The 25,452-nt window shown below is 49.3% G+C and overlaps 1 protein-coding gene across 2 annotated transcripts; it reads left to right on the forward strand.

The window, feature by feature from the left end:
* The first annotated feature begins 610 nt into the window (after window positions 1-610).
* LOC138274913 (GTPase IMAP family member 9-like) lies at window positions 611-25,452 on the forward strand. 2 transcript variants are annotated; one of them, XM_069219024.1, is made up of 2 exons: window positions 611-681; window positions 24,320-25,452. In XM_069219024.1, exons 1-2 carry the CDS (start codon window positions 672-674, stop codon window positions 25,138-25,140), a joined length of 831 nt encoding a protein of 276 aa, XP_069075125.1. In that variant the 5' UTR covers window positions 611-671; the 3' UTR covers window positions 25,141-25,452. The 2 variants fall into 2 exon arrangements, with proteins under 2 accessions (XP_069075125.1, XP_069075126.1); XM_069219025.1 differs by having other exon boundaries at window positions 611-663.

The following is a 25,452-nucleotide window of genomic DNA, read 5'->3' on the forward strand; positions in this document are numbered from 1 at the left end:
GATCTTTGTGTTATTGGAATAAATGTATATTTATTATATTTGTTATGAATTCATGGATGCTTTGTATGTATTTTGCATTTGATCATTGAAGACAACACATCTGTGACACCACTCTCATTGATGTCTTAACGTATGCTCCTTAGATCTCCTATTTAGGATTTTTTAACAGCTTGGTGAATACTCCTTACACAGAATACAGTCCAATTTCCACTTAAAGTCTCAATATCTGTAAATAAAGGCTTCACACATGCTTTTTGTTTCCACTTTTCATCAGGCAAGGACCTGACAGAAAATCTAATGTAGCAGCACCCACAATCCGAATGAAAAACACAAGACTATTTAGCTTACGCTCAGCTTACTTCATTTAGCCTGTGCTGGCAGTGAAGTGTACAATTACAAACATCATTGGCACTTTTTCATACTTATTTGTTGTAAAACAAAACTTCAGCAAATGTGTGTGTAGTTTAATGGATAAGATTACAGATGCCTGCCTGTGCTCTGGAGGAGCCAATTATCAGTGCCAGACATTATGTAAACTTCTTTCACAATGTAATTCTTGACATATTTTTGTTAATCGTAATTACATTTTCAAATTATTTTATAGACCTAAGGAAACAGATAGAAGAAAGCTACATACAAGAAAGGAGAGACACAGAGCAAAAGGTGAAGAAATGGCTGCAGGTATGGTATGAATCAAAGGTTCAATAATAGGCAGTGGAAAAATAAATCCAAACACGTGTCGTAGTTGGACTCTTGCTCTAGGCAAGACTGCTGGTGTAGGAATGACAGCACTTTTGTTTGTAGGCAACTAAACCAATCCTACAACAAGTCGGAACTGACGGCCCAACCTTCCCAGCTCACAAGCAGTACCTCACCAAAAACCCGAACAGTAAAAGGTGATTTCTGGCAGCCCTTACGCATGGACTCAAAGTTCGATATCTCAGGGGAGTTGTGGTTAAACAGAGAGTACCCTTTTATCACATGAGCAATAGGTCTCACAAGAAATCTAGGTACCTGGAAAAATCAAGAATGGGTTAATACAATGTTTCATTTGAGCTTTTCAGGAAATATCATATACTGTCTAGAATACAAGAACCTTCTTCAAAATAGTTTCAGAATAAACATTGCATTTTTACAGGAGGACAAAGGCTATCTGAACATTCCATGAAAAAACAACAGGAAATGTACTTGGAGCTTAATTAGCACAAAGAATGCCACACTTTGAATTAAGCATTTCAAGAAAACGAAAAGCTCAGGATAAATGTGTGCACCTCACAAACACAGCACACCAAAGTATTCAATACCAAGAAAAGATTGCGCGCACAGCCGATCTGAAAATCAAGAGTTTACTGCCAGAAAAGAATTGTGCACCTTGCTGCCGATTCGAAGTTTCACAATGCTAACGTCATGAAATGATTGCTCGAACTGCAGATCTGGATGGCAGGAGTTTTTATGTCAGAAATGAATCGCGCACACTGTTGCCGATTCAAACAAGAATATGCAAATGCTAAGAAATGATCGCGCACACTGCTGCCGATCTGAATGTCAAGGTTAAATGCCAGGAAATGAATCGCGCACCTTGCCGATTCGAAATACACAACGCAAATATCATAAAATGATTGTGCACACTGTTGCCGATCTGAATGTCAAGGTTAAATGCCAGGAAATGAATCGCATACCTTGCCGATTTGAAATACACAATGCAAATATCATGAAATGATCACACACACTGTTGCTGATCTGAATGTCAATGTTAAATGCCAGGAAAGGAATAGCTCACCTTGCCGATTTGAAGTACACAATGCAAATATCATGAAATGATTGTGAACACTGTTGCCGATCTGAATGTGAAGGTTAAATGCCAGGAAATGAATTGCGCACCTTGCAGATTCGAAATACACAACGCAAATATCATGAAATGATCGCGCACACTGTTGCCGATCTGAATGTGAAGAATCATAGGCCAGAAATGAATCGCGCACACAGCCGATTCAAAACAAAAATATGTAAATGTCATGAAAACACAATCACTCACACAAGGAATTTCACAACTAGGCCCAAAAACTCAAATGCCTTTGAAAACGGGGGTCGGGGACCCAGCCCGACCTCCACCTTACCGCCCTGCTAAAGGATCGTCAATATAATGAGGGCAGGCCTGGAAATATCATTGTAGGCCTCCGGAACAGGAGCTCAGGGAAGTTGCTGCTGCTCTGCACCGGGACCTCTGAATAATGAGCACGTGGAGCTGGGCTGGCTCCCTTATATAGAGTCAAGCCCAGCCCACAAACCACACCCAGTCATACGGCAGGGAAAGCTTCTAGAAGGTCCTAGAAAGGGACCACACCCTGACACACTCGGTAAGCCCTCAGCTATACCTTGCAAACGAACAGTTATTGCAAACATCATTAATAGTGGTTTTCAAGGTAAACCTGTGCAATGCGAAAGGTTAACAAACTGCAAATAAACATAATGCATGAATTATGCCTTTGCATAAGGACTGGGTTTTTGCATTTTAGTCGCCCGCAGAGCACGCACTGTCCTGATGTTGACAAAATATCCCTAAAATCCTAGCATGGAGAAACTGACCTCTAACCTAAAGAGAGCTAGTTGTGGTAAAACTAATCTGCCAGTACCATGTCCTTTAGAAGAGCCCCCCAACCCTTGTTACCTTGGAATGAGGTCTTTAGAGCAGACTCCGCAGGGACACAAAGGCTTGGTCTGCATCAAGGCAGCATAGATGTCATCTGGTAGGAATTCCTCTGGTAACCCTGTCTGCGTGAGATGTATTCATACAGATCTTGTAGGACCCCTGATGCAGGTATGTTCCCAAACAATAGATAAGGAGGCATGCTTGTGGCAGCAATTATATAAACAATTCCCTTTAAAAGTACATTATGTTCCTTTCACACGAAAGTGGGAAAGGGACATGATGTGAATACCTACTTATCTTGCTTAACTTTGACAATGGTAGTGATGCCTTCACAGACTGGCACTGATAACGTAAAATCAAAACATTTCACTAACTATAAACATAGCAGCCATCTTGGAAGAAATAAATAAATAAATGTGCTAAAACAGAGCAATCTAAGTAGGTTAAAAGTCACTAGGTGACGGGGGTACAAGCCTGCAAGCCAGAAGGCTCAGCTAAACTCTTTATTACCATTGCAACTAAATAGGGTCATAACATGTCATGACTTTATGATGAACATCTTGACGATCGCAAGGACAAACTCTGCCAGTGTGCCAAATTTGGTGGCACTGCGACTTCCATCGGCCAAACCATGCCAAGACCTGTGGTATTGGTCAGCCCAAGTCGAACATCAGGAAGTACAGCCTACCCAGGGCTGAAAAAGGACCAAGATGAAGCCCCAGCCGAGGGACTTCAGAAACAACCCGGACCTCCCACCAGAGTGCCGCCTGTTGGCCTGCAAATAACCCTTGAACCAACGTACCTCCTGCTTCCAAGGGCATCCTTGCACACAGCTCCTGGATCACTGATTCACTCTGTATGCAGCCACCCTGTGCCCTGCACCAAAGAACCTGTGTGCCCTAAGGGTCCGCTACCCTTTGCAAACTCAACACTCCAAGTTGACCCCAGGATTCACCTTTAAACTCACCTGTACAGTGTGTTTCCATATGGTCCCTCGCAGTGGAATGCACCAGCTCCAGAGAACTTTTCCCTCTGCTCCCACCGGAACCAGGAGCCGCCTGGACTTGTCCAGCTGGCACAGTGTGCCCAACGATGGCCTCAACCAACCTGCGAAAGAAGAACTTGGTAAACCAACTGTTTGATTGTCTGTGTATTTTTAAAGGTTATTCTCCATTGATTCCTATAGTGCATAATTACGCACAGAAAGACTATGCGGGTCATTCCGACCCTGGCGGTCGGTGGCCGCCAGGGCCACCGACCACGGGAGCACCGCCAACAGGCTGGCGGTGCTCCTACGAGCATTCTGACCGCGGCGGTTTAGCCGCGGTCAGACGCGGAAAGGCAGCGGTCTCCCGCTGACTTTCCGCCGCTCGTAGGAATCCTCCATGGCTGCGGAGCGCGCTCCGCAGCCATGGAGGATTCCGACTCCCCCTCCCGCCATCCAGTTCCTGGCGGTTCTCCCGCCGGGAACCGGATGGCGGGAGGGGGAGTCACGGGGCCCCTGGGGGCCCCTGCCGTGCCCATGCCTATGGCATGGGCACGGCAGGGGCCCCCGTAAGAGGGCCCCTAAAAGTATTTCAGTGTCTGCAAAGCAGACACTGAAATACGCGACGGGTGCAACTGCACCCGTCGCACCTTCCCACTCCGCCGGCTCTATTACGAGCCGGCGTCATCGTGGGAAGGGAGTTTTCCCCTGGGCTGGCGGGCGGTCTTGCGAAGACCGCCCGCCAGCCCAGGGGAAAACTCGGAATACCCTCCGCGGTCTTTCGACCGCGGAGCGGTATTTCGGAGGGGGGAAGTCTGGCGGGCGGCCTCCGCCGCCCGTCAGACTCAGAATTAGGCCCTATTTTTCTTAAACTTCAAAAATTCATATCTTGAAAAGTACTTAACCAATTCTGATGATCTTGGTTTTAAAATGTATATAAAATTCACATGGCTCATGAGAGCTTAACAGTAAAAACAGGAAGCTCTAACATAGTGGCAGGCGAAAGCACACACCCACACACAGACACACACACACACACACTGTAGGAAAGTACCATCTTGCCTGGCATGTTACCCCCATTTTTCACTGTATATATGTTGTTTTAGTTGTATGTGTCACTGGGACCCTGCCAGCCAGGGCCCCAGTGCTCATAAGTGTGCCTGAATGTGTTACCTGTGTTATGACTGTCACCAGGCAGGTCGCTCCGCCCCATCTGCCACGCAGCCCCCTGTGGGTTGAACCTCCGTTGCCGCTTTTGCCGCCTGACTACTCGCTCCCTTTTCTCTATTCCCCTGAGCTTGTGCTTCTGTGCCACTTGTTTTTTTCATTCTGTGCCCCTGTGTTTTGCTTTCTGTACCCCTGTGCTCTGTTGTCCCTCTCCCGCCGTCTTTTCCCGCCGTTTTTTCCCCGGGTTTTCCCCTGGGTTTTTTCCCGGGGTTTTTCCCTTGCTGCTGAGCCCCTGCTGCCCCGCCCCCTTCACTCCCATTGGCCGCCCCGCTCCCACCTCCCAGCTGCTCCTCCCTCCCTCTGCCCTCATATGGAGGCTGCGAAGCGGGCGCGCAGCGGGCGCGCCAAAGGCGCACCTAATGCAAGCCCGTCTGCGCCCGTCCACGCCTGGACTGCACCCAGCACCAGAACCCCTGGAACCCGCACCCCCGCAACACCAGACTGCACTACGACGCAAGCACCCTCCATGCACTCAACACCAGACGAGACCACCCCTGCTACCGGGCCACCCCGAAACGCACCCAGGGGCCTTTCACCTGCCGGAACTGCAGATTCACCAGCATCCAACCCTCAACACCACCAGCCAGAGAACCCAACCACCTCCGCTGCATCCTCCTCAACACCCGCTCCGCTCGCAAGCACGCCATCGAACTTTGGGACCTCCTATACTCCACTGCCCCTGACGTCGCCTTCCTGACGGAGACCTGGCTGAACGCCACCTCATCACCAGACATTGCCATAGCCATCCCACAGGGCTACAAGATCTCCCACAGAGACCGCACTAACAGAGTGGAAGGAGGAATCGCCATCATCCACAAAGACTCCATCAAAATCTCAACGAACACCGATGACACCCTCACCACCGCCGAGCACATGCTCTTCCAGATCCACACCGACCCCAACACCACCCTCAGAGGAACTCTCATCTACAGACCTCCCGGACCCCGCCCACAGTTCAGTGACACCATCGCTGACCTCATCAGTACCCACCCCCTCGCTTCCACGGACTACATCCTCCTCGGGGACCTGAACTTCCACCTCGAGAACAACAACGACGCCAACTCCACCGCCCTGATCGACAACCTCGCCAACCTCGGACTCAAACAGCTAGTAACGACACCCACTCACACCGCTGGACACACGCTCGACCCCATCTTCTCCGCAAGCCCCCACGTCTCCTTGAACCACACCACCGAACCACACTGGACCGACCACAGGTGCGTCCACTTCACCTTCAGAAAACCCACCACACACCACCGCACCCAACAGCTACCACGCCGCTGCTGGGGCAAGGTCACCGGGGACCAACTGACTACCGCCCTCGCCCTGAGACCACCCACCGACCCCACCGACCCAGACACTGCCGCGACCAACCTCACACAGTGGATCAACGACTGCGCCAACACCCTCGCCCCTCTCAAGACCTTTACAACCAACAAGAAAGCCGCCTGGTTCACCGAGGACCTCCGGATCTCCAAGCACATCTGTCGGAAGCTGGAGAAGAAATGGCTCCACGACCGAACACCAGACAACCACACAGCCCTCAAGAGCGCCACCCGCAGACATCACCAACTCATCAGGACCGCCAAGAAGACTGCCTTCAAGGACCGCCTAGACAACAACGCACACAACACCAAAGAGCTCTTCAGCATCGTGAAAGAACTCTCCAACCCCAGCTCCATCACCAACGACATCCCGCCATCTCAAGACCTGTGCGACTCCCTGGCCACCTTCTTCCACCGCAAGATCACCGACATCCACGACAGCTTCAACCCTGACCCCCCCGCACCCACCACCGAGTCCACCACCCCTGCGACTACCACTCGCACCAGTTGCCTGACCGCCTGGTCCAGCGTCAGCGACGAAGACACCATCAAAACCATGAACTCCATCCACTCCGGATCCCCATCTGACCCCTGCCCTCACCACGTCTTCAACAAAGCCAGCGCAGCCATTGCGCCCCACCTCCGGAAAACAATCAACTGTTCCTTCGAGACAGCAACCTTCCCAGAAAGCTGGAAGCACGCCGAGATCAACGCCCTTCTGAAGAAGCCCAAGGCAGACCCCAAGGACCTCAAGAACTTCCGTCCCATCTCCCTGCTCCCTTTCCGGCAAAAGTGACCGAGAAGATTGTCACCAAACAGCTGACCCGCTACCTCGAAGTCAACAACATCCTGGACCCGTCCCAATCTGGTTTTCGCAGTAACCACAGCACCGAGACCGCCCTCATCGCCGCCACTGACGACATCCGGACCCTGATGGACAAAGGAGAAACAGCCGCCCTCATCCTCCGGGACCTACCAGCAGCCTTTGAAGCGGTCTGCCACTGCACCCTATTAGCACGCCTTCATGATGCCGGTATCCAAGAGAAGGCCCTGGCCTGGACCACATCCTTCCTCTCCGGCAGAACCCAGAGCGTCCGCCTCCCACCCTTCCGCTCCAAAACCACTGAGATCATCCGCGGCATCCCACAGGGATCCTCCCTCAGCCAGACACTGTTCAATATCTACATGGCCCCCCTCGCCCACGTCGCACGACAACACAACCTCAACATCATCTCCTACGCCGACGACACCCAGCTGATCTTATCCCTCACCGAAGATCCCCACACCGCCAAAGCTAACCTCCACCGAGGAATGAAGGCCATAGCCGACTGGATGAAGGACAGCAGACTGAAGCTGAACTCAGACAAGACGGAGGTCCTCATTCTAGGACCCACCCCATCAGCCTGGGACGACTCTTGGTGGCCCACGTCACTAGGCACAGCCCCGGAACCCACGGACCACGCATGCAACCTGGGGGTCATCCTCGACTCCACTCTCTCCATGACCAGGCAAGTCAACGCCGTCTCCGCGTCCTGCTTCAACACCCTCCGTACGCTCCGCAGGATCTTCAAATGGATCTACCTCGACACGAGAAAAACCATTACCCAGGCCCTCATCACCAACAGACTCGACTACAGGAACGCCCTCTACTCAGGAACTACAAACAAGCTCCTGAGACGACTCCAACGCATCCAGAACGCCTCGGCCCGACTCATCCTCGATGTCCCCCGCTGCAGCCACATCACACTCCACCTGAGAGGCCTGCACTGGCTCCCCGTCAACAAAAGGATCACCTTGAAGCTCCTGATCCACGCACACAAAGCACTGCACAACACCGGACCCACCTACCTCAACAACCGACTCAGCTTCCACACCCCCACCCGAAGCCTCCGCTCAGCCAACCTCACCCTCGCCACAGTCCCCCGCATCTGAAAAACCACCGCCGGCGGCAGATCCTTCTCCTACTTCGCCGCCAAGACCTGGAACACTCTCCCCACCATCCTACGACAGACCCAGGACCTGCTGGCCTTCAGAAGACTCCTCAAGACCTGGCTCTTCGACCAGTAGCACCCCCCCTCCCCAGCGCCTTGAGACACTTGCGGGTATGTAGCGCGCTTTACAAATGCAGTGATTGATTTATTGATTGATGACTAACTGTCTCACTGAGGCTCTGCTATCCAGAACCTCAGTGGTTATGCTCTCTCATTTCTTTCCAAATTGTCACTAACAGGCTAGTAACCAATTTCACCAATTCACATTGGCATACTGGAACACCCTTATAATTCCCTAGTATATGGTACTGAGGTACCCAGGGTATTGGGGTTCCAGGAGATCCCTATGGGCTGCAGCATTTCTTTTGCCACCCATAGGGAGCTCTGACAATTCTTACACAGGCCTGCCACTGCAGCCTGAGTGAAATAATGCACACATTATTTCACAGCCATTTTCACTGCACTTAAGTAACTTATAAGTCACCTATATGTCTAACCTTTACTTAGTAAAGGTTAGGTGCAAAGTTACTTAGTGTGTGGGCACCCTGGCACTAGCCAAGGTGCTCCCACATTGTTCATGGCAAATTCCCCGGACTTGGTGAGTGTGGGGACACCATTACACGCGTGCACTACACATAGGTCAATACCTATGTGTAGCTTCACAATGGTAACTCCGAATATGGCCATGTAACATGTCTAAGATCATGGAATTGCCCCCTCTATGCCATCCTGGCATTGTTGGTACAATTCCATGATCCCAGTGGTCTGTAGCACAGACCCTGGTACTGCCAAACTGCCCTTCCTGGGGTTTCACTGCAGCTGCTGCTGCTGCCAACCCCTCACACAGGCATCTGCCCTCCTGGGGTCAAGCCAGGCCTGGCCCAGGATGGCAGAACAAAGAACTTCCTCTGAGAGAGGGTGTGACACCCTCTCCCTTTGGAAAATGGTGTGAAGGCAGGGGAGGAGTAGCCTCCCCCAGCCTCTGGAAATGCTTTGTTGGGCACAGATGTGCCCAATTCTGCATAAGCCAGTCTACACCGGTTCAGGGACCTCTTAGCCCCTGCTCTGGCGCGAAACTGGACAAAGGAAAGGGGAGCGACCACTCCCCTGACCTGCACCTCCCCTGGGAGGTGTCCAGAGCTCCTCCAGTGTGCTCCAGACCTCTGCCATCTTGGAAACAGAGGTGCTGCTGGCACACTGGACTGCTCTGAGTGGCCAGTGCCACCAGGTGATGTCAGAGACTCCTGCTGATAGGCTCCTTCAGGTGTTAGTAGCCTATCCTCTCTCCTAGGAAGCCAAACCCTCTTTTCTGGCTATTTAGGGTCTCTGTCTCTGGGGAAACTTTAGATAACGAATGCAAGAGCTCATCCGAGTTCCTCTGCATCTCTCTCTTCACCTTCTGATAAGGAATCGACTGCTGACCGCGCTGGAAGCCGCAAACCTGCAACATAGTTGCAAAGACGACTACTGCAACTCTGTAACGCTGATCCTGCCGCCTTCTCGACTGTTTTCCTGCTTGTGCATGCTGTGGGGGTAGTCTGCCTCCTCTCTGCACCAGAAGCTCCAAAGAAATCTCCCGTGGGTCGACGGAATCTTCCCCCTGCAACCGCAGGCACCAAAAAGCTGCATTACCGGTCCCTTGGGTCTCCTCTCAGCACGACGAGCGAGGTCCCTCGAATCCAGCGACTCTGTCCAAGTGACCCGCACAGTCCAGTGACTCTTCAGTCCAAGTTTGGTGGAGGTAAGTCCTTGCCTCACCTCGCTGGGCTGCATTGCTGGGAACTGCGACTTTTGCAGCTACTCCGGCCCCTGTGCACTTCCGGCAGAAATCCTTTGTGCACAGCCAAGCCTGGGTCCACGGCACTCTAACCTGCATTGCACGACTTTCTAAGTTGGTCTCCGGCGACGTGGGACTCCTTTGTGCAACTTCGGCGAGCACCATTTCACGCATCCTTGTAGTGCCTGTTTCTGGCACTTCTCCGGGAGCTACCTGCTTCAGAGAGGGCTCCTTGTCTTGCTCGACGTCCCCTCTCTCTGCTGGTCCAATTTGTGACCTCCTGGTCCCTCCTGGGCCTCAGCAGCGTTCAAAAACGCTAACCGTACGATTTGCAGCTAGTAAGGTTTGTTGGCGTTCTTTCGGCGGGAAAACTCTTCTGCACGACTCTCCACGGAGAGAGGGATCCGTCCACCAAAGGGGAAGTCTCTAGCCCTTTTCGTTCCTGCAGAAACCTCAGCTTCTTCTGTCCAGTAGAAGCTTCTTTGCACCCGCAGCTGGCATTTCCTGGGCATCTGCCCATCTCCGACTTGCTTGTGACTTTTGGACTTGGTCCCCTTGTTCCACAGGTACCCTAGATTGGAAATCCACAGTTGTTGCATTGCTGGTTTGTGTCTTTCCTGCATTATTCCTCTAACACGACTCCTTTGTCCTTAGGGGAACTTTAGTGCACTTTGCACTCACTTTTCAGGGTCTTGGGAGGGTTATTTTTCTAACTCTCACTATTTTCTAATAGTCCCAGCGACCCTCTACAAGGTCACATAGGTTTGGGGTCCATTCGTGGTTCGCATTCCACTTTTGGAGTATATGGTTTGTGTTGCCCCTATCCCTGTGTTTCCCCATTGCATCCTATTGTAACTATACATTGTTTGCACTGTTTTCTAAGACTATACTGCATATTTTTGCTATTGTGTATATATATCTTGTGTATATTTCCTATCCTCTCACTGAGGGTACACTCTAAGATACTTTGGCATATTGTCATAAAAATAAAGTACCTTTATTTTTAGTATAACTGTGTATTGTGTTTTCTTATGGTATTGTAAAAGTGACACTTGTGGTACTGTAGTAGCTTCACACGTCTCCTAGTTCAGCCTAAGCTGCTCTGCTAAGCTACCATTATCTATCAGCCTAAGCTGCTAGACACCCTATACACTAATAAGGGATAACTGGGCCTGGTGCAAGGTGCAAGTACCCCTTGGTACTCACTACAAGCCAGTCCAGCCTCCTACATTGGTTGTGCAGCGGTGGGATAAGTGCTTTGAGACTACTTACCACTCTTGTCATTGTACTTTTCATAAGAGAAAAATATACAAAACAAGGTCAGTGTATATACACATAGCCAAAAAGTTTTGCATTTCCTCTTTTCACTCTTTTCTAAGTGCTGAAAAGTAGTTCTAACTTTCTAAAAAGTTCTAAAAAGTTTAAAAAGTTTTTTTCTCTGTCTTTCTAAAAGCTCTGACAAACTTTTTATCTTTTACTATCACTTTAACTCTCTCTAAAAATGTCTGGCACAGGCCAAAATGTTGATCTGTCCAAACTTGCATATGATCACCTTAGCTGGAAAGGAGCAAGGAATCTCTGCATAGAGAGAGGTTTGAGTGTAGGGAAAAATCCTTCCTTAGAACTGTTAATTAACATGCTTAGAGTACAGGATAAGGCCATAAGTGCCCCATCTGTAGAAAAAGTAGCTAATGGTTCTCAATCTGATCCAGGGACTCCCCCAGGAAAAGATTCAGGAAAGAAACTTCCTAGCCTGCCCATTACTAGACAGTCTAGCATAGTTGGTAATGATGATGAGCCACACCATATAAATAGTGTTGTCTCACATCATAGCAAAAGCATTTATTCTCACCATACTGGTAGTGATGTTTCTGTTAGCCAAGCTGTTAGGGTGGCTTCTGTAAGGGACAGGTCTCCTTCTGTCCATTCTCACCATACTTCTGTTTCAAGGAATGTCCCTCCCACCCACCCTGATGACAGATTGTTAGAAAGGGAGCTCAATAGATTGAGAGTGGAACAAACCAGACTGAAGCTCAAGAAGCAACAGCTGGATCTGGATAGACAGACTTTAGAAGTAGAGAGGGAGAGACAGAAACTGGGTTTAGAAACCCATGGTGGCAGCAGCAGTATTCCCCATAGTCATCCTGCAAAAGAGCATGATTCCAGGAATCTGCACAAGATAGTTCCCCCTTACAAGGAGGGGGATGACATTAACAAGTGGTTTGCTGCACTTGAGAGGGCCTGTGTTGTACAGGATGTCCCTCAAAGGCAGTGGGCTGCTACCCTATGGCTATCATTTAGTGGAAAAGGTAGGGATAGGCTCCTTACTGTGAAAGAAAATGATGCTAATAATTTCCAAGTTCTTAAGAATGCACTCCTGGATGGTTATGGTTTAACCACTGAACAGTACAGGATAAAGTTCAGAGAGACCAAAAAGGAGTCTTCACAAGACTGGGTTGATTTCATTGACCATTCAGTGAAGGCCTTGGAGGGGTGGTTACATGGCTGTAAAAGTTACTGATTATGAAAGCCTGTATAACACAATCCTGAGAGAGCATATACTTAATAATTGTGTGTCTGATTTGTTGCACCAGTACCTGGTAGACTCTGATCTGACCTCTCCCCAAGAATTAGGAAAGAAGGCAGACAAATGGGTCAGAACAAGGGTGAACAGAAAAGTTCATACAGGGGGTGACAAAGATGGCAATAAGAAGAAAGATGGTGAAAAACCTCAAGATAAGCATGGGGATAAGGGTAAAACCAAAGATCCCACTTCAAATCTTAAACACTCTTCAGAGGGTGGGGATAAAACAAATTCTTCCTCTTCTTCTCAACCCACACACATTAAAAAGCCTTGGTGCTTTGTGTGTAAAAACAGAGGCCATAGGCCAGGGGATAAGTCCTGTCCAGGTAAACCCCCTGAGCCTACCACCACTAATACATCAAGCTCTAGTGCCCCTAGCAGTAGTGGTACTAGTGGTGGGACTGCTGGCAACAGTCAAGCAAAGGGTGTAGTTGGGTTCACTTATGGGTCCATCATAGAAACTGGGGTAGTCAGTCCCAAGACAGTTTCTGTCACACCTAGTGGCATTGGCCTTGCCATACTGGCTGCTTGTCCCCTTACAATGGATAAGTACAGGCAGACAGTTTCAATAAATGGTGTTGAGGCCTTGGCCTACAGGGACACAGGTGCCAGTATCACTTTGGTGACTGAAAACCTAGTGCACCCTGATCAACACATCATTGGACAACAGTATAAGATTATTGATGTCCATAACTCCACTAAGTTTCTTCCCTTAGCTATAATTCAGTTTAGTTGGGGTGGAGTTACTGGCCCTAAGCAGGTGGTGGTATCACCTAGCTTACCTGTAGACTGTCTCTTAGGTAATGACCTAGAGGCCTCAGGTTGGGCTGATGTAGAGTTTTATGCCCATGCAGCCATGCTGGGCATCCCTGAGGAATTGTTCCCTCTCATTTCTACTCAAATGAAAAAGCAAAGGAGAGAAGGCCTGAAAACTCAGGATCCCTCTCCAACAACAGGTAAAAGGGGTATCACAGTATCCCCTAACCACCCTACCATTCAGGATACCATTCCTGTGGTGGGAGAAACCTCTCCTGGGGTGGCACCTGTTCCTAGGGAATCATCAGTTTGCAAAACTGTACTCCCTGAGGTAGAAGTACCTCTCTGTGGGATAACTAACATTGGTGACAGAAAGAGCACCCTTTTAGTTAACATGGAGCATCCCTCCAACCCTCCCAGAGAAACTTTAGTGCAGAAACTCTGCACTGCCTCACAACACTTAGGACAGCATCCCTGCCCTAGTGTGGAGCTGATAGGACAGCATCCCTGCCCTGCTCCAACTCAAGAGAAACAGCATCCCTGTTCTCTCTTCCAGCCATATGGACAAAGTTTTTGCCCAGCTATGGCTTTACTGAGACAGCATCCCTGTCTGGCATTTCCATCATTACACATAGGTTCAGTGGATAATTCCCACTGCTCTAAACTAAAACTTACTGATAGAAACTCTGAAAATACATCTTCACATTGTTGCTTAGCTATAAAACTTCAAACAGGGTGGTTTACATCCCCACAGGGAAGTAACCATATAGTGGATGATAAAGGGAGCAACCTGTCTATTGCAGAGCTACTCTCTACTTATCACCACTTAGACAATAAAGTCTCAACTGGCCAAGGTTAGCCTTATTGTCCTTCGTTTGGGGGGGGGTTGTGTGAGAAAGTAGCCTCTTTCTAGCCTTGTTACCCCCACTTTTGGCCTGTTTGTGAGTGTATGTCAGGGTGTTTTCACTGTCTCACTGGGATCCTGCTAGCCAGGGCCCAGTGCTCATAGTGAAAACCCTATGTTTTCAGTATGTTTGTTATGTGTCACTGGGACCCTGCTAGTCAGGACCCCAGTGCTCATAAGGTTGTGGCCTATATGTATGTGTTCCCTGTGTGGTGCCTAACTGTCTCACTGAGGCTCTGCTAACCAGAACCTCAGTGGTTATGCTCTCTCATATCTTTCAAATTGTCACTAACAGGCTAGTTACCAATTTTACCAATTTATATTGGCTTACTGGAACACCCTTATAATTCCCTAGTATATGGTACTGAGGTACCCAGGGTATTGGGGTTCCAGGAGATCCCTATAGGCTGCAGCATTTCTTTTGCCACCCATAGGGAGCTCTGACAATTCTTACACAGGCCTGCCACTGCAGCCTGAGTGAAATAACGTCCACGTTATTTCACAGCTATTTTACACTGCACTTAAGTAACTTATAAGTCACCTATATGTCTAACCTTTACCTGGTAAAGGTTAGGTGCAAAGTTACTTAGTGTGAGGGCACCCTGGCACTAGCCAAGGTGCCCCCACATTGTTCAGGGCCAATTCCCCGGACTTTGTGAGTGCGGGGACACCATTACACGCGTGCACTACATATAGGTCACTACCTATATGTAGCTTCACAATAGTAACTCCGAATATGGCCATGTAACATGTCTATGATCATGGAATTGCCCCCTCTATGCCATCCTGGCATAGTTGGCACAATCCCATGATCCCAGTGGTCTGTAGCACAGACCCTGGTACTGCCAAACTGCCCTTCCTGGGGTTTCACTGCAGCTGCTGCTGCTGCCAACCCCTCAGACAGGCATCTTCCCTCCTGGGGTCCAGCCAGGCCTGGCCCAGGATGGCAGAACAAAGGACTTCCTCTGAGAGAGGGTGTTACACCCTCTCCCTTTGGAAAATGGTGTGAAGGCAGGGGAGGAGTAGCCTCCCCCAGTGTAGGAAAGTACCATCTTGCCTGGCATGTTACCCCCATTTTTCACTGTATATATGTTGTTTTAGTTGTATGTGTCACTGGGACCCTGGTAACCCAGGGCCCCAGTGCTCATAAGTGTGCCTGAATGTGTTACCTGTGTAGTGACTAACTGTCTCACTGAGGCTCTGCTAACCAGAACCTCAGTGGTTATGCTCTCTCATTTCTTTCCAAATTGTCACTGACAGGCTAGTGACCATTTTTACCAATTTACATTGGCTTACTGGAACACCCTTATAATTCCCTAGTATATGGTACTGAGGTACCCAGGGTATTGGGGTTCCTGGAGATCCCTATGGGCTGCAGCATTTCTTTTGCCACCCATAGGGAGCTCTGACAATTCTTACACAGGCCTGCCACTGCAGCCTGAGTGAAATAACGTCCACGTTATTTCACAGCCATTTTACACTGCACTTAAGTAACTTATAAGTCACCTATATGTCTAACCTTTACCTGGTAAAGGTTAGGTGCAAAGTTACTTAGTGTGAGGGCACCCTGGCACTAGCCAAGGTGCCCCCACATTGTTCAGAGCCAATTCCCTGAACTTTGTGAGTGCGGGGACACCATTACACGCGTGCACTACATATAGGTCACTACCTATATGTAGCTTCACAATGGTAACTCTGAATATGGCCATGTAACATGTCTATGATCATGGAATTGCCCCCTCTATGCCATCCTGGCATAGTTGGCACAATCCCATGATCCCAGTGGTCTGTAGCACAGACCCTGGTACTGCCAAACTGCCCTTCCTGGGGTTTCACTGCAGCTGCTGCTGCTGCCAACCCCTCAGACAGGCATCTGCCCTCCTGGGGTCCAGCCAGGCCTGGCCCAGGATGGCAGAACAAAGAACTTCCTCTGAGAGAGGGTGTGACACCCTCTCCCTTTGGAAAATGGTGTGAAGGCAGGGGAGGAGTAGCCTCCCCCAGCCTCTGGAAATGCTTTCTTGGGCACAGATGTGCCCAATTCTGCATAAGCCAGTCTACACCGGTTTAGGGACCTCTTAGCCCCTGCTCTGGCGCGAAACTGGACAAAGGAAAGGGGAGTGACCACTCCCCTGACCTGCACCTCCCCTGGGAGGTGTCCAGAGCTCCTCCAGTGTGCTCCAGACCTCTGCCATCTTGGAAACAGAGGTGCTGCTGGCACACTGGACTGCTCTGAGTGGCCAGTGCCACCAGGTGACGTCAGAGACTCCTGCTGATAGGCTCCTTCAGGTGTTAGTAGCCTATCCTCTCTCCTAAGTAGCCAAACCCTCTTTTCTGGCTATTTAGGGTCTCTGTCTCTGGGGAAACTTTAGATAACGAATGCAAGAGCTCATCCGAGTTCCTCTGCATCTCCCTCTTCACCTTCTGATAAGGAAACGACTGCTGACCGCGCTGGAAGCCTGCAAACCTGCAACATAGTAGCAAAGACGACAACTGCAACTCTGTAACGCTGATCCTGCCGCCTTCTCGACTGTTTTCCTGCTTGTGCATGCTGTGGGGGTAGTCTGCCTCCTCTCTGCACCAGAAGCTCCGAAGAAATCTCCCGTGGGTCGACGGAATCTTCCCCCTGCAACCGCAGGCACCAAAAAGCTGCATTACCGGTCCCTTGGGTCTCCTCTCAGCACGACGAGCGAGGTCCCTCGAATCCAGCGACTCTGTCCAAGTGACCCCCACAGTCCAGTGACTCTTCAGCCCAAGTTTGGTGGAGGTAAGTCCTTGCCTCACCTCGCTGGTCTGCATTGCTGGGAACCGCGACTTTGCAGCTACTCCGGCCCCTGTGCACTTCCGGCGGAAATCCTTTGTGGGTGCTACCTGCTTCAGTGAGGGCTCTTTGTCTTGCTCGACGTCCCCTCTCTCTTCAGGTCCAATTTGCGACCTCCTGGTCCCTCCTGGGCCCCAGCAGTGTCCAAAAACGCCAAACGCACGATTTGCGCCTAGCAAGACTTGTTGGCGTCCTTTCGGCGGGAAAACACTTCTGCACGACTCTCCACGGCGAGAGGGATCCCTCCACCAAAGGGGAAGTCTCTAGCCCTTTTCGTTCCTGCAGAAACCTCAGCTTCTTCTGTCCAGTAGAAGCTTCTTTGCACCCGCAGCTGGCATTTCCTGGGCATCTGCCCATCTCCGACTTGCTTGTGACTTTTGGACTTGGTCCCCTTGTTCCACAGGTACCCTAGATTGGAAATCCACAGTTGTTGCATTGCTGGTTTGTGTCTTTCCTGCATTATTCCTCTAACACGACTCCATTGTCCTTTGGGGAACTTTAGTGCACTTTGCACTCACTTTTCAGGGTCTTGGGGAGGGTTATTTTTCTAACTCTCACTATTTTCTAATAGTCCCAGCGACCCTCTACAAGGTCACATAGGTTTGGGGTCCATTCGTGGTTCGCATTCCACTTTTGGAGTATATGGTTTGTGTTGCCCCTATCCCTATGTTTCCCCATTGCATCCTATTGTAACTATACATTGTTTGCACTGTTTTCTAAGACTATACTGCATATTTTTGCTATTGTGTATATATATCTTGTGTATATTTCCTATCCTCTCACTGAGGGTACACTCTAAGATACTTTGGCATATTGTCATAAAAATAAAGTACCTTTATTTTTAGTATAACTGTGTATTGTGTTTTCTTATGATATTGTGCATATGACACTAAGTGGTACTGTAGTAGCTTCACACGTCTCCTAGTTCAGCCTAAGCTGCTCTGCTAAGCTACCATTATCTATCAGCCTAAGCTGCTATACACCCTATACACTAATAAGGGATAACTGGGCCTGGTGCAAGGTGCAAGTACCCCTTGGTACTCACTACAAGCCAGTCCAGCCTCCTACATTGGTTGTGCAGTGGTGGGATAAGTGCTTGAGACTACTTACCACTCTTGTCATTGTACTTTTCATAAGAGAAAAATATACAAAACAAGGTCAGTGTATATACACATAGCCAAAAAGTTCTGCATTTCCTCTTTTCACTCTTTTCTAAGTGCTGAAAAGTACTTCTAAACTTTCAAAAAGTTCTTAAAAGTTTAAAAAGTTTTTTTCTGTCTTTCCAAAAAGTTCTGAAAACTTTTTTCTCTTTTTCTATCACTTTAACTCTCTCTAAAAAATGTCTGGCACAGGCCAAAGTGTTGATCTGTCCAAACTTGCATATGACAACCTTAGCTGGAAAAGAGCAAGGAGTCTCTGTAAAGAGAGAGGTTTGAGTGTAGGGAAGAATCCTTCCTTGGAACTGTTACTTAACATGCTTAGAGAACAGGATAAGGCCATAGGTGCCTCATCTGTTGAAAAAGTACCTAATAGTTCCCAATCTGATTCAGGGACTCCCCCAGGAGAAGATTCAGGAAAGAAACTTCCTAGCCTGCCCATTACTAGACAATCTAGCATAGATGGTAATGATGATGAGCCACACCATATAAATAGTGTTGTCTCACATCATAGGAAAAGCATTTATTCTCACCATACTGGTAGTAATGTTTCTGTAAACCAAGCTGTTAGGGTGGCTTCTGTAAGGGACAGGTCTCCTTCTGTTCATTCCCATCATAGCTCTGTTTCTAGAAATGTCCCTCCCACCAACCCTGATGACAGAATGTTAGAGAGGGAACTCAATAAGTTGAGGGTGGAACAAACCAGACTGAAGCTTAAAAAGCAACAGCTGGATTTGGATAGACAGTCTTTTGAATTAGAGAAGGAAAGACAGAAGTTGGGTTTAGATACCCATGGTGGCAGCAGCAGTATTCCCCATAGTCATCCTGCAAAAGAGCATGATTCCAGGAATCTGCACAAGATAGTTCCCCCTTATAAGGAGGGGGATGACATTAACAAGTGGTTTGCTGCACTTGAGAGGGCCTGTGTTGTACAGGATGTCCCTCAAAGGCAGTGGGCTGCTATCCTATGGCTATCATTTAGTGGAAAGGGTAGGGATAGACTCCTTACTGTGAAAGAAAGTGATGCCAATAATTTTACAGTTCTTAAGAATGCACTCCTGGATGGTTATGGCTTAACCACTGAACAGTACAGGATAAAGTTCAGAGAGACCAAAAAGGAGTCTTCACAAGACTGGGTTGATTTTATTGACCATTCAGTGAAGGCCTTGGAGGGGTGGTTACATGGCAGTAAAGTTACTGATTATGACAGCCTGTATAACTTGATCCTGAGAGAGCATATTCTTAATAATTGTGTGTCTGATTTGTTGCACCAGTACTTGGTGGACTCTGATCTGACCTCTCCCCAAGAATTGGGAAAGAAGGCAGACAAATGGGTCAGAACAAGAGTGAACAGAAAAGTTCATACAGGGGGTGACAAAGATGGCAACAAAAAGAAGGATGGTAAGTCTTCTGACAAGGGTGGGGACAAATCTAAAAATGAGTCTTCATCAGGCCCACAAAAACACTCTGGTGGGGGTGGTGGGCCCAAATCCTCCTTTAATCAGAACAAGGAAAAGAAACCATGGTGCTATTTATGTAAAATAAAAGGACATTGGACAACAGATCCCAGTTGTCCAAAGAAAGGCACCACAGCTCCTACCACTACAACCCCTACTGCTACACCTAGTGTCCCTACTAATTGCAGTGGTGGTGGGAGCAAACCTACTAATAGCCAATCCAAGGGAGTAGCTGGGCTCACTTTTGGTAATTTAGTTGGGGTTGGTCTGATTAGGGAGACCACAGAGGCTACTTTAGTCTCTGAAGGGGCTATTGATTTAGCCACTTTGGTTTCTTGCCCCCATAACTTGGAGAAGTACAAGCAACTAACCCTAATAAATGGTGTTGAGGTCCAGGCCTACAGGGACACAGGTGCCAGTGTCACAATGGTGATTGAGAAACTGGTGCACCCTGAACAACACATACTTGGACACCAGTACCAAGTAACCGATGCTCACAACATAACACAAAGCCACCCCATGGCTGTTGTAAATCTCAACTGGGGGGGGGTAACTGGTCCAAAGAAAGTTGTGGTAGCTTCAGATTTACCTGTAGACTGTCTATTAGGGAATGATTTGGAGACATCAGCTTGGTCAGATGTGGAGTTGGAGGCCCATGCAGCAATGCTGGGCATCCCAGGGCATATTTTTGCTTTGACAAGGGCTCAGGCCAAAAAGCAAAAAGGACAGGGAAGCTTGGATCCTGGAACAATGGACCAAGTGCTCCCTAAAGCTAGGGCTAGTAGAAGCAAACCACTTCCTACTATCCCTCCCTCTACAGTGGATTCTACTTCTGAGGAAGAAGAATTCCCTCCCTGTGCAGAACCTACACCAGAGGAGCTGGAAGCAGACACTGCTGAGCTTTTGGGTGAAGGGGGGCCTGCCAGAGAGGAGCTGAGTGTGGCACAGCAAACCTGTCCCACATTAGAGGGTCTCAGACAGCAAGCTGTCAAACAGGCTAATGGGGATGTCAGTGACTCTCACAGAGTTTACTGGGAGGACAACCTCTTGTACACCGAGCATAGGGATCCTAAACCTGGAGCTGCCAGGAGATTAGTGATTCCTCAGGAGTACAGAAAGTTCCTCCTAACACTGGCACATGACATTCCCTTAGCTGGGCACCTAGGACAAATGAAAACTTGGGACAGGCTTGTTCCCCTGTTTCATTGGCCTAGGATGTCTGAGGACACAAAGGAATTTTGTAAGTCCTGTGAAACCTGTCAAGCCAGTGGCAAGACAGGTGGCACCCCAAAGGCACCCCTTATCCCACTGCCTGTGGTTGGGGTTCCCTTTGAAAGGGTAGGGGTTGACGTAGTTGGCCCCCTTGACCCTCCTACTGCTTCAGGCAATAGGTTTATCTTAGTGGTAGTGGACCATGCCACAAGATATCCTGAAGCTATTCCTTTAAGGACCACTACAGCACCTGCAGTGGCAAAGGCCCTCCTGGGAATATTTTCCAGGGTGGGCTTCCCAAAGGAAGTAGTATCAGACAGAGGAAGCAATTTCATGTCTGCATACTTAAAGGCCATGTGGAAGGAGTGTGGTGTAACGTACAAGTTCACAACACCCTATCATCCACAAACAAATGGACTGGTGGAGAGATTTAATTAAACTCTCAAAGGCATGATTATGGGTAACCCAGGGCCCCAGTGCTCATAAGTGTGCCTGAATGTGTTACCTGTGTAGTGACTAACTGTCTCACTGAGGCTCTGCTAACCAGAACCTCAGTGGTTATGCTCTCTCATTTCTTTCCAAATTGTCACTGACAGGCTAATGACCATTTTTACCAATTTACATTGGCTTACTGGAACACCCTTATAATTCCCTAGTATATGGTACTGAGGTACCCAGGGTATTGGGGTTCCAGGAGATCCCTATAGGCTGCAGCATTTCTTTTGCCACCCATAGGGAGCTCTGACAATTCTTACACAGGCCTGCCACTGCAGCCTGAGTGAAATAACGTCCACGTTATTTCACAGCCATTTTACACTGCACTTAAGTAACTTATAAGTCACCTGTATGTCTAACCTTTACCTGGTAAAGGTTAGGTGCAAAGTTACTTAGTGTGAGGGCACCCTGGCACTAGCCAAGGTGCCCCCACATTGTTCAGAGCCAATTCCCTGAACTTTGTGAGTGCGGGGACACCATTACACGCGTGCACTACATATAGGTCACTACCTATATGTAGCTTCACAATGGTAACTCCGAATACAGCCATGTAACATGTCTATGATCATGGAATTGCCCCCTCTATGCCATCCTGGCATAGTTGGCACAATCCCATGATCCCAGTGGTCTGTAGCACAGACCCTGGTACTGCCAAACTGCCCTTCCTGGGGTTTCACTGCAGCTGCTGCTGCTGCCAACCCCTCAGACAGGCATCTGCCCTCCTGGGGTCCAGCCAGGCCTGGCCCAGGATGGCAGAACAAAGAACTTCCTCTGAGAGAGGGTGTGACACCCTCTCCCTTTGGAAAATGGTGTGAAGGCAGGGGATGAGTAGCCTCCCCCAGCCTCTGGAAATGCTTTCTTGGGCACAGATGTGCCCAATTCTGCATAAGCCAGTCTACACCGGTTCAGGGACCCCTTAGCCCCTGCTCTGGCGCGAAACTGGACAAAGGAAAGGGGAGTGACCACTCCCCTGACCTGCACCTCCCCTGGGAGGTGCCCAGAGCTCCTCCAGTGTGCTGCAGACCTCTGCCATCTTGGAAACAGAGGTGCTGCTGGCACACTGGACTGCTCTGAGTGGCCAATGCCAGCAGGTGACGTCAGAGACTCCTTCTGATAGGCTCTTACCTGTGTTGCTAGCCTATCCTCCTTCCTAAGTAGCCAAACCTCCTTTTCTGGCTATTTATGGTCTCTGCTTTGAGGAATTCTTTAGATAACGAATGCAAGAGCTCATCAGAGTTCCTCTGCATCTCTCTCTTCACCTTCTGCCAAGGAATCGACCGCTGACTGCTCTGGATGCCTGCAAAACCACAACAAAGTAGCAAAGACGACTACTGCAACCTTGTATCGCTGATACGCCCGCCTTCTCGACTTTTTCCTGGTGGTGCATGCTGTGGAGGTAGTCTGCCTCCTCTCTGCACTAGAAGCTCTGAAGAAATCTCCCGTGGGTTGACGGAATCTTCCCCCTGCAACCGCAGGTACCAAAAGACTGCATCACCGGTCCTCTGGGTCCCCTCTCAGCACAACGAGCCTGGTCCCTGGAACTCAGCAACTCTGTCCAAGTGACTCCCACAGTCCAGTGACTCTTCAGTCCAAGTTTGGTGGAGGTAAGTCCTTGCCTCACCACACTAGACTGCATTTCTGGGTACTGTGTGATTTGCAGCTGCTCTGGCTCCTGTGCACTCTTCCAGGATTTCCTTTGTGCACAGCCAAGCCTGGGTCCCCGACACTCTAACCTGCAGTGCACAACCTCCTGAGTTGTCCTCCGGCGTCGTGGGATCTTCTTTTGTGACTTCGGGTGAGCTCCGGTTCACTCGTCTTCGTAGTGCCTCTTCTGGCACTTCTGCGGGTGCTGCCTGCTTCTGAGAGGGCTCCTTGTCTTGCTGGGCGCCTCCTCTGTCTCCTCACGCAATTGGCGACATCCTGGTCCCTCCTGGGCCACATCAGCATCCAAAAACCCTAACCGCGACCCTTGCAGCTAGCAAGGCTTGTTTGCAGTCTTTCTGCGTGGGAACAGCTCTGCAAGCTTTTTCACGACGTGGGACATCCATCCTCCAAAGGGGAAGTTCCTAGTCCTGTTCGTTCTTGCAGAATCCACAGCTTCTACCATCCGGTGGCAGCTTCTTTGCACCCACAGCTGACATTTCCTGGGCATCTGCCCACTCCCGACTTAATCGTGACTTTTGGACTTGGTCCCCTTGTTCCACAGGTACCCTCGTCTGGAAATCCACCTTTGTTGCATTGCTGGTGTTGGTGTTTCTTGCAGAATTCCCCTATCACGACTTCTGTGCTCTTTGGGGAACTTAGATGCACTTTACACCTTCTTTTCAGGGTCTTGGGGTGGGCTATTTTTCTAACCCTTACTATTTTCTAATAGTCCCAGCGACCCTCTACAAGGTCACATAGGTTTGGGGTCCATTCGTGGTTCGCATTCCACTTTTGGAGTATATGGTTTGTGTTGCCCCTATACCTATGTGCTCTCATTGAAATCTATTGTGACTGTACATTGCTTGCATTACTTCCTTTTTCTATTACTGCATATTTTGGTATTGTGTACATATATCTTGTGTATATTTGCTATCCTCATACTGAGGGTACTCACTGAGATACTTTTGGCATATTGTCATAAAAATAAAGTACCTTTATTTTTAGTATATCTGTGTATTGTGTTTTCTTATGATATTGTGCAAGTGACACTAGTGGTATAGTAGGAGCTTTGCATGTCTCCTAGTTCAGCCTAAGCTGCTTTTCCATAGCTACCTTCTATCAGCCTAAGCTGCTAGAAACACCTCTATTATACTAATAAGGGATAACTGGACCTGGCACAGGGTGTAAGTACCACAAGGTTCTCACTGTAAACCAGGCCAGCCTTTTACAACATGTGTGTAGCTTATGTGTAACCTGTGTGTGACCTGTGCTCTCTGATCTGTGTGTGACCTGCGCTCTCTGATATGTGTGTGACCTGTGCTCTCTCCTCCTCACAGTGACTCCGGAGCTGAGGATGGTCCTGGTCGGGAAGACGGGAGCGGGGAAAAGTGCGGCCGGAAACACCATCCTGGGGAGGAGTGGATTTAAGTCGAAACCGTCTGCTAACGCAGTGACAAGTAAATGCAGTGAAGGCTCCCGTAAGAAGAACGGGCAGAAGATCACTGTCATAGACACCCCCGGACTGTTTGACCCCCAGATTCCACATTCAGTCATTGTTCATGAGATCGGTAAGTGCGTGGTGATGTCGGCCCCCGGCCCCCACGCCATTGTGCTGGTGATTCATGCCAGCCGCTTCACCCCAGAGGAGGCGGAGGCCGTCCGGGCCATCCAGGCTCTGTTCGGGGAGGAGGCCCCGAGGTACATGCTGGTGCTGTTCACACGGATGGATGACCTGGAACATGATGAAATTTCCCTGGAAGACTTCATCCGAGACTCAGATAAGCTAGGAGAGCTGATCCGGGCCTGCGGGGGGCGCTACCTGGGCTTCAACAACCGGGCTGCAGGGAGGGAGCAGCAGGTGGGGGCGCTGATCTCCATGGTCCACAGGATGGTGAAGTACAACGGAGGCTCCCACTACATCAATAAAACGTTTGAGAGGGCGGAGAAGGAGATCCGGAGGCGGGAGCAGGAGATCAGAGAAGAGAGGCGCAGATCTGGGAGAACTAGTGAAGAGCTGCCGGATGCACGGGAAGAGGCGAAGCAGAGCGTCATGGGATGGATAAAGGATGCCTTAAGTACAGGTGCGGATTTTGTCCTGGAAACGCTGGGAGACGTCGGGGCGGCGCTGTGGAACATATTCGCTAAGGTACTGTGGTAGACAGAGGGAAACACCTCCAGCGTCCCAGACGTTTCCTTGGCAACCAGGATGAACACACTGCAGCTGAGGAAGTGACCCTGAGGCATCTAAATAACACCAACACTCCCCCCCGGACGCTAAACATCTCATAACTGATATATAACTGAAATCTAAAGCCATCAGCTGCACCTTTCCAGACACAGTCATGTGTTCAGGATACAGTTAATGAGCTTCTCGGGCTAGAAATGCTTTCTAAATGTCTCTTAAGTGCACTGATTAATACATGGAAGTACCATTTGATGCTCCAGTATTGTGCATTAAAACATGCTCTCT

Source organism: Pleurodeles waltl, unplaced genomic scaffold (genome assembly GCF_031143425.1).
Source record: "Pleurodeles waltl isolate 20211129_DDA unplaced genomic scaffold, aPleWal1.hap1.20221129 scaffold_208, whole genome shotgun sequence".
NCBI classification, from domain to species: Eukaryota; Metazoa; Chordata; class Amphibia; order Caudata; family Salamandridae; genus Pleurodeles; species Pleurodeles waltl.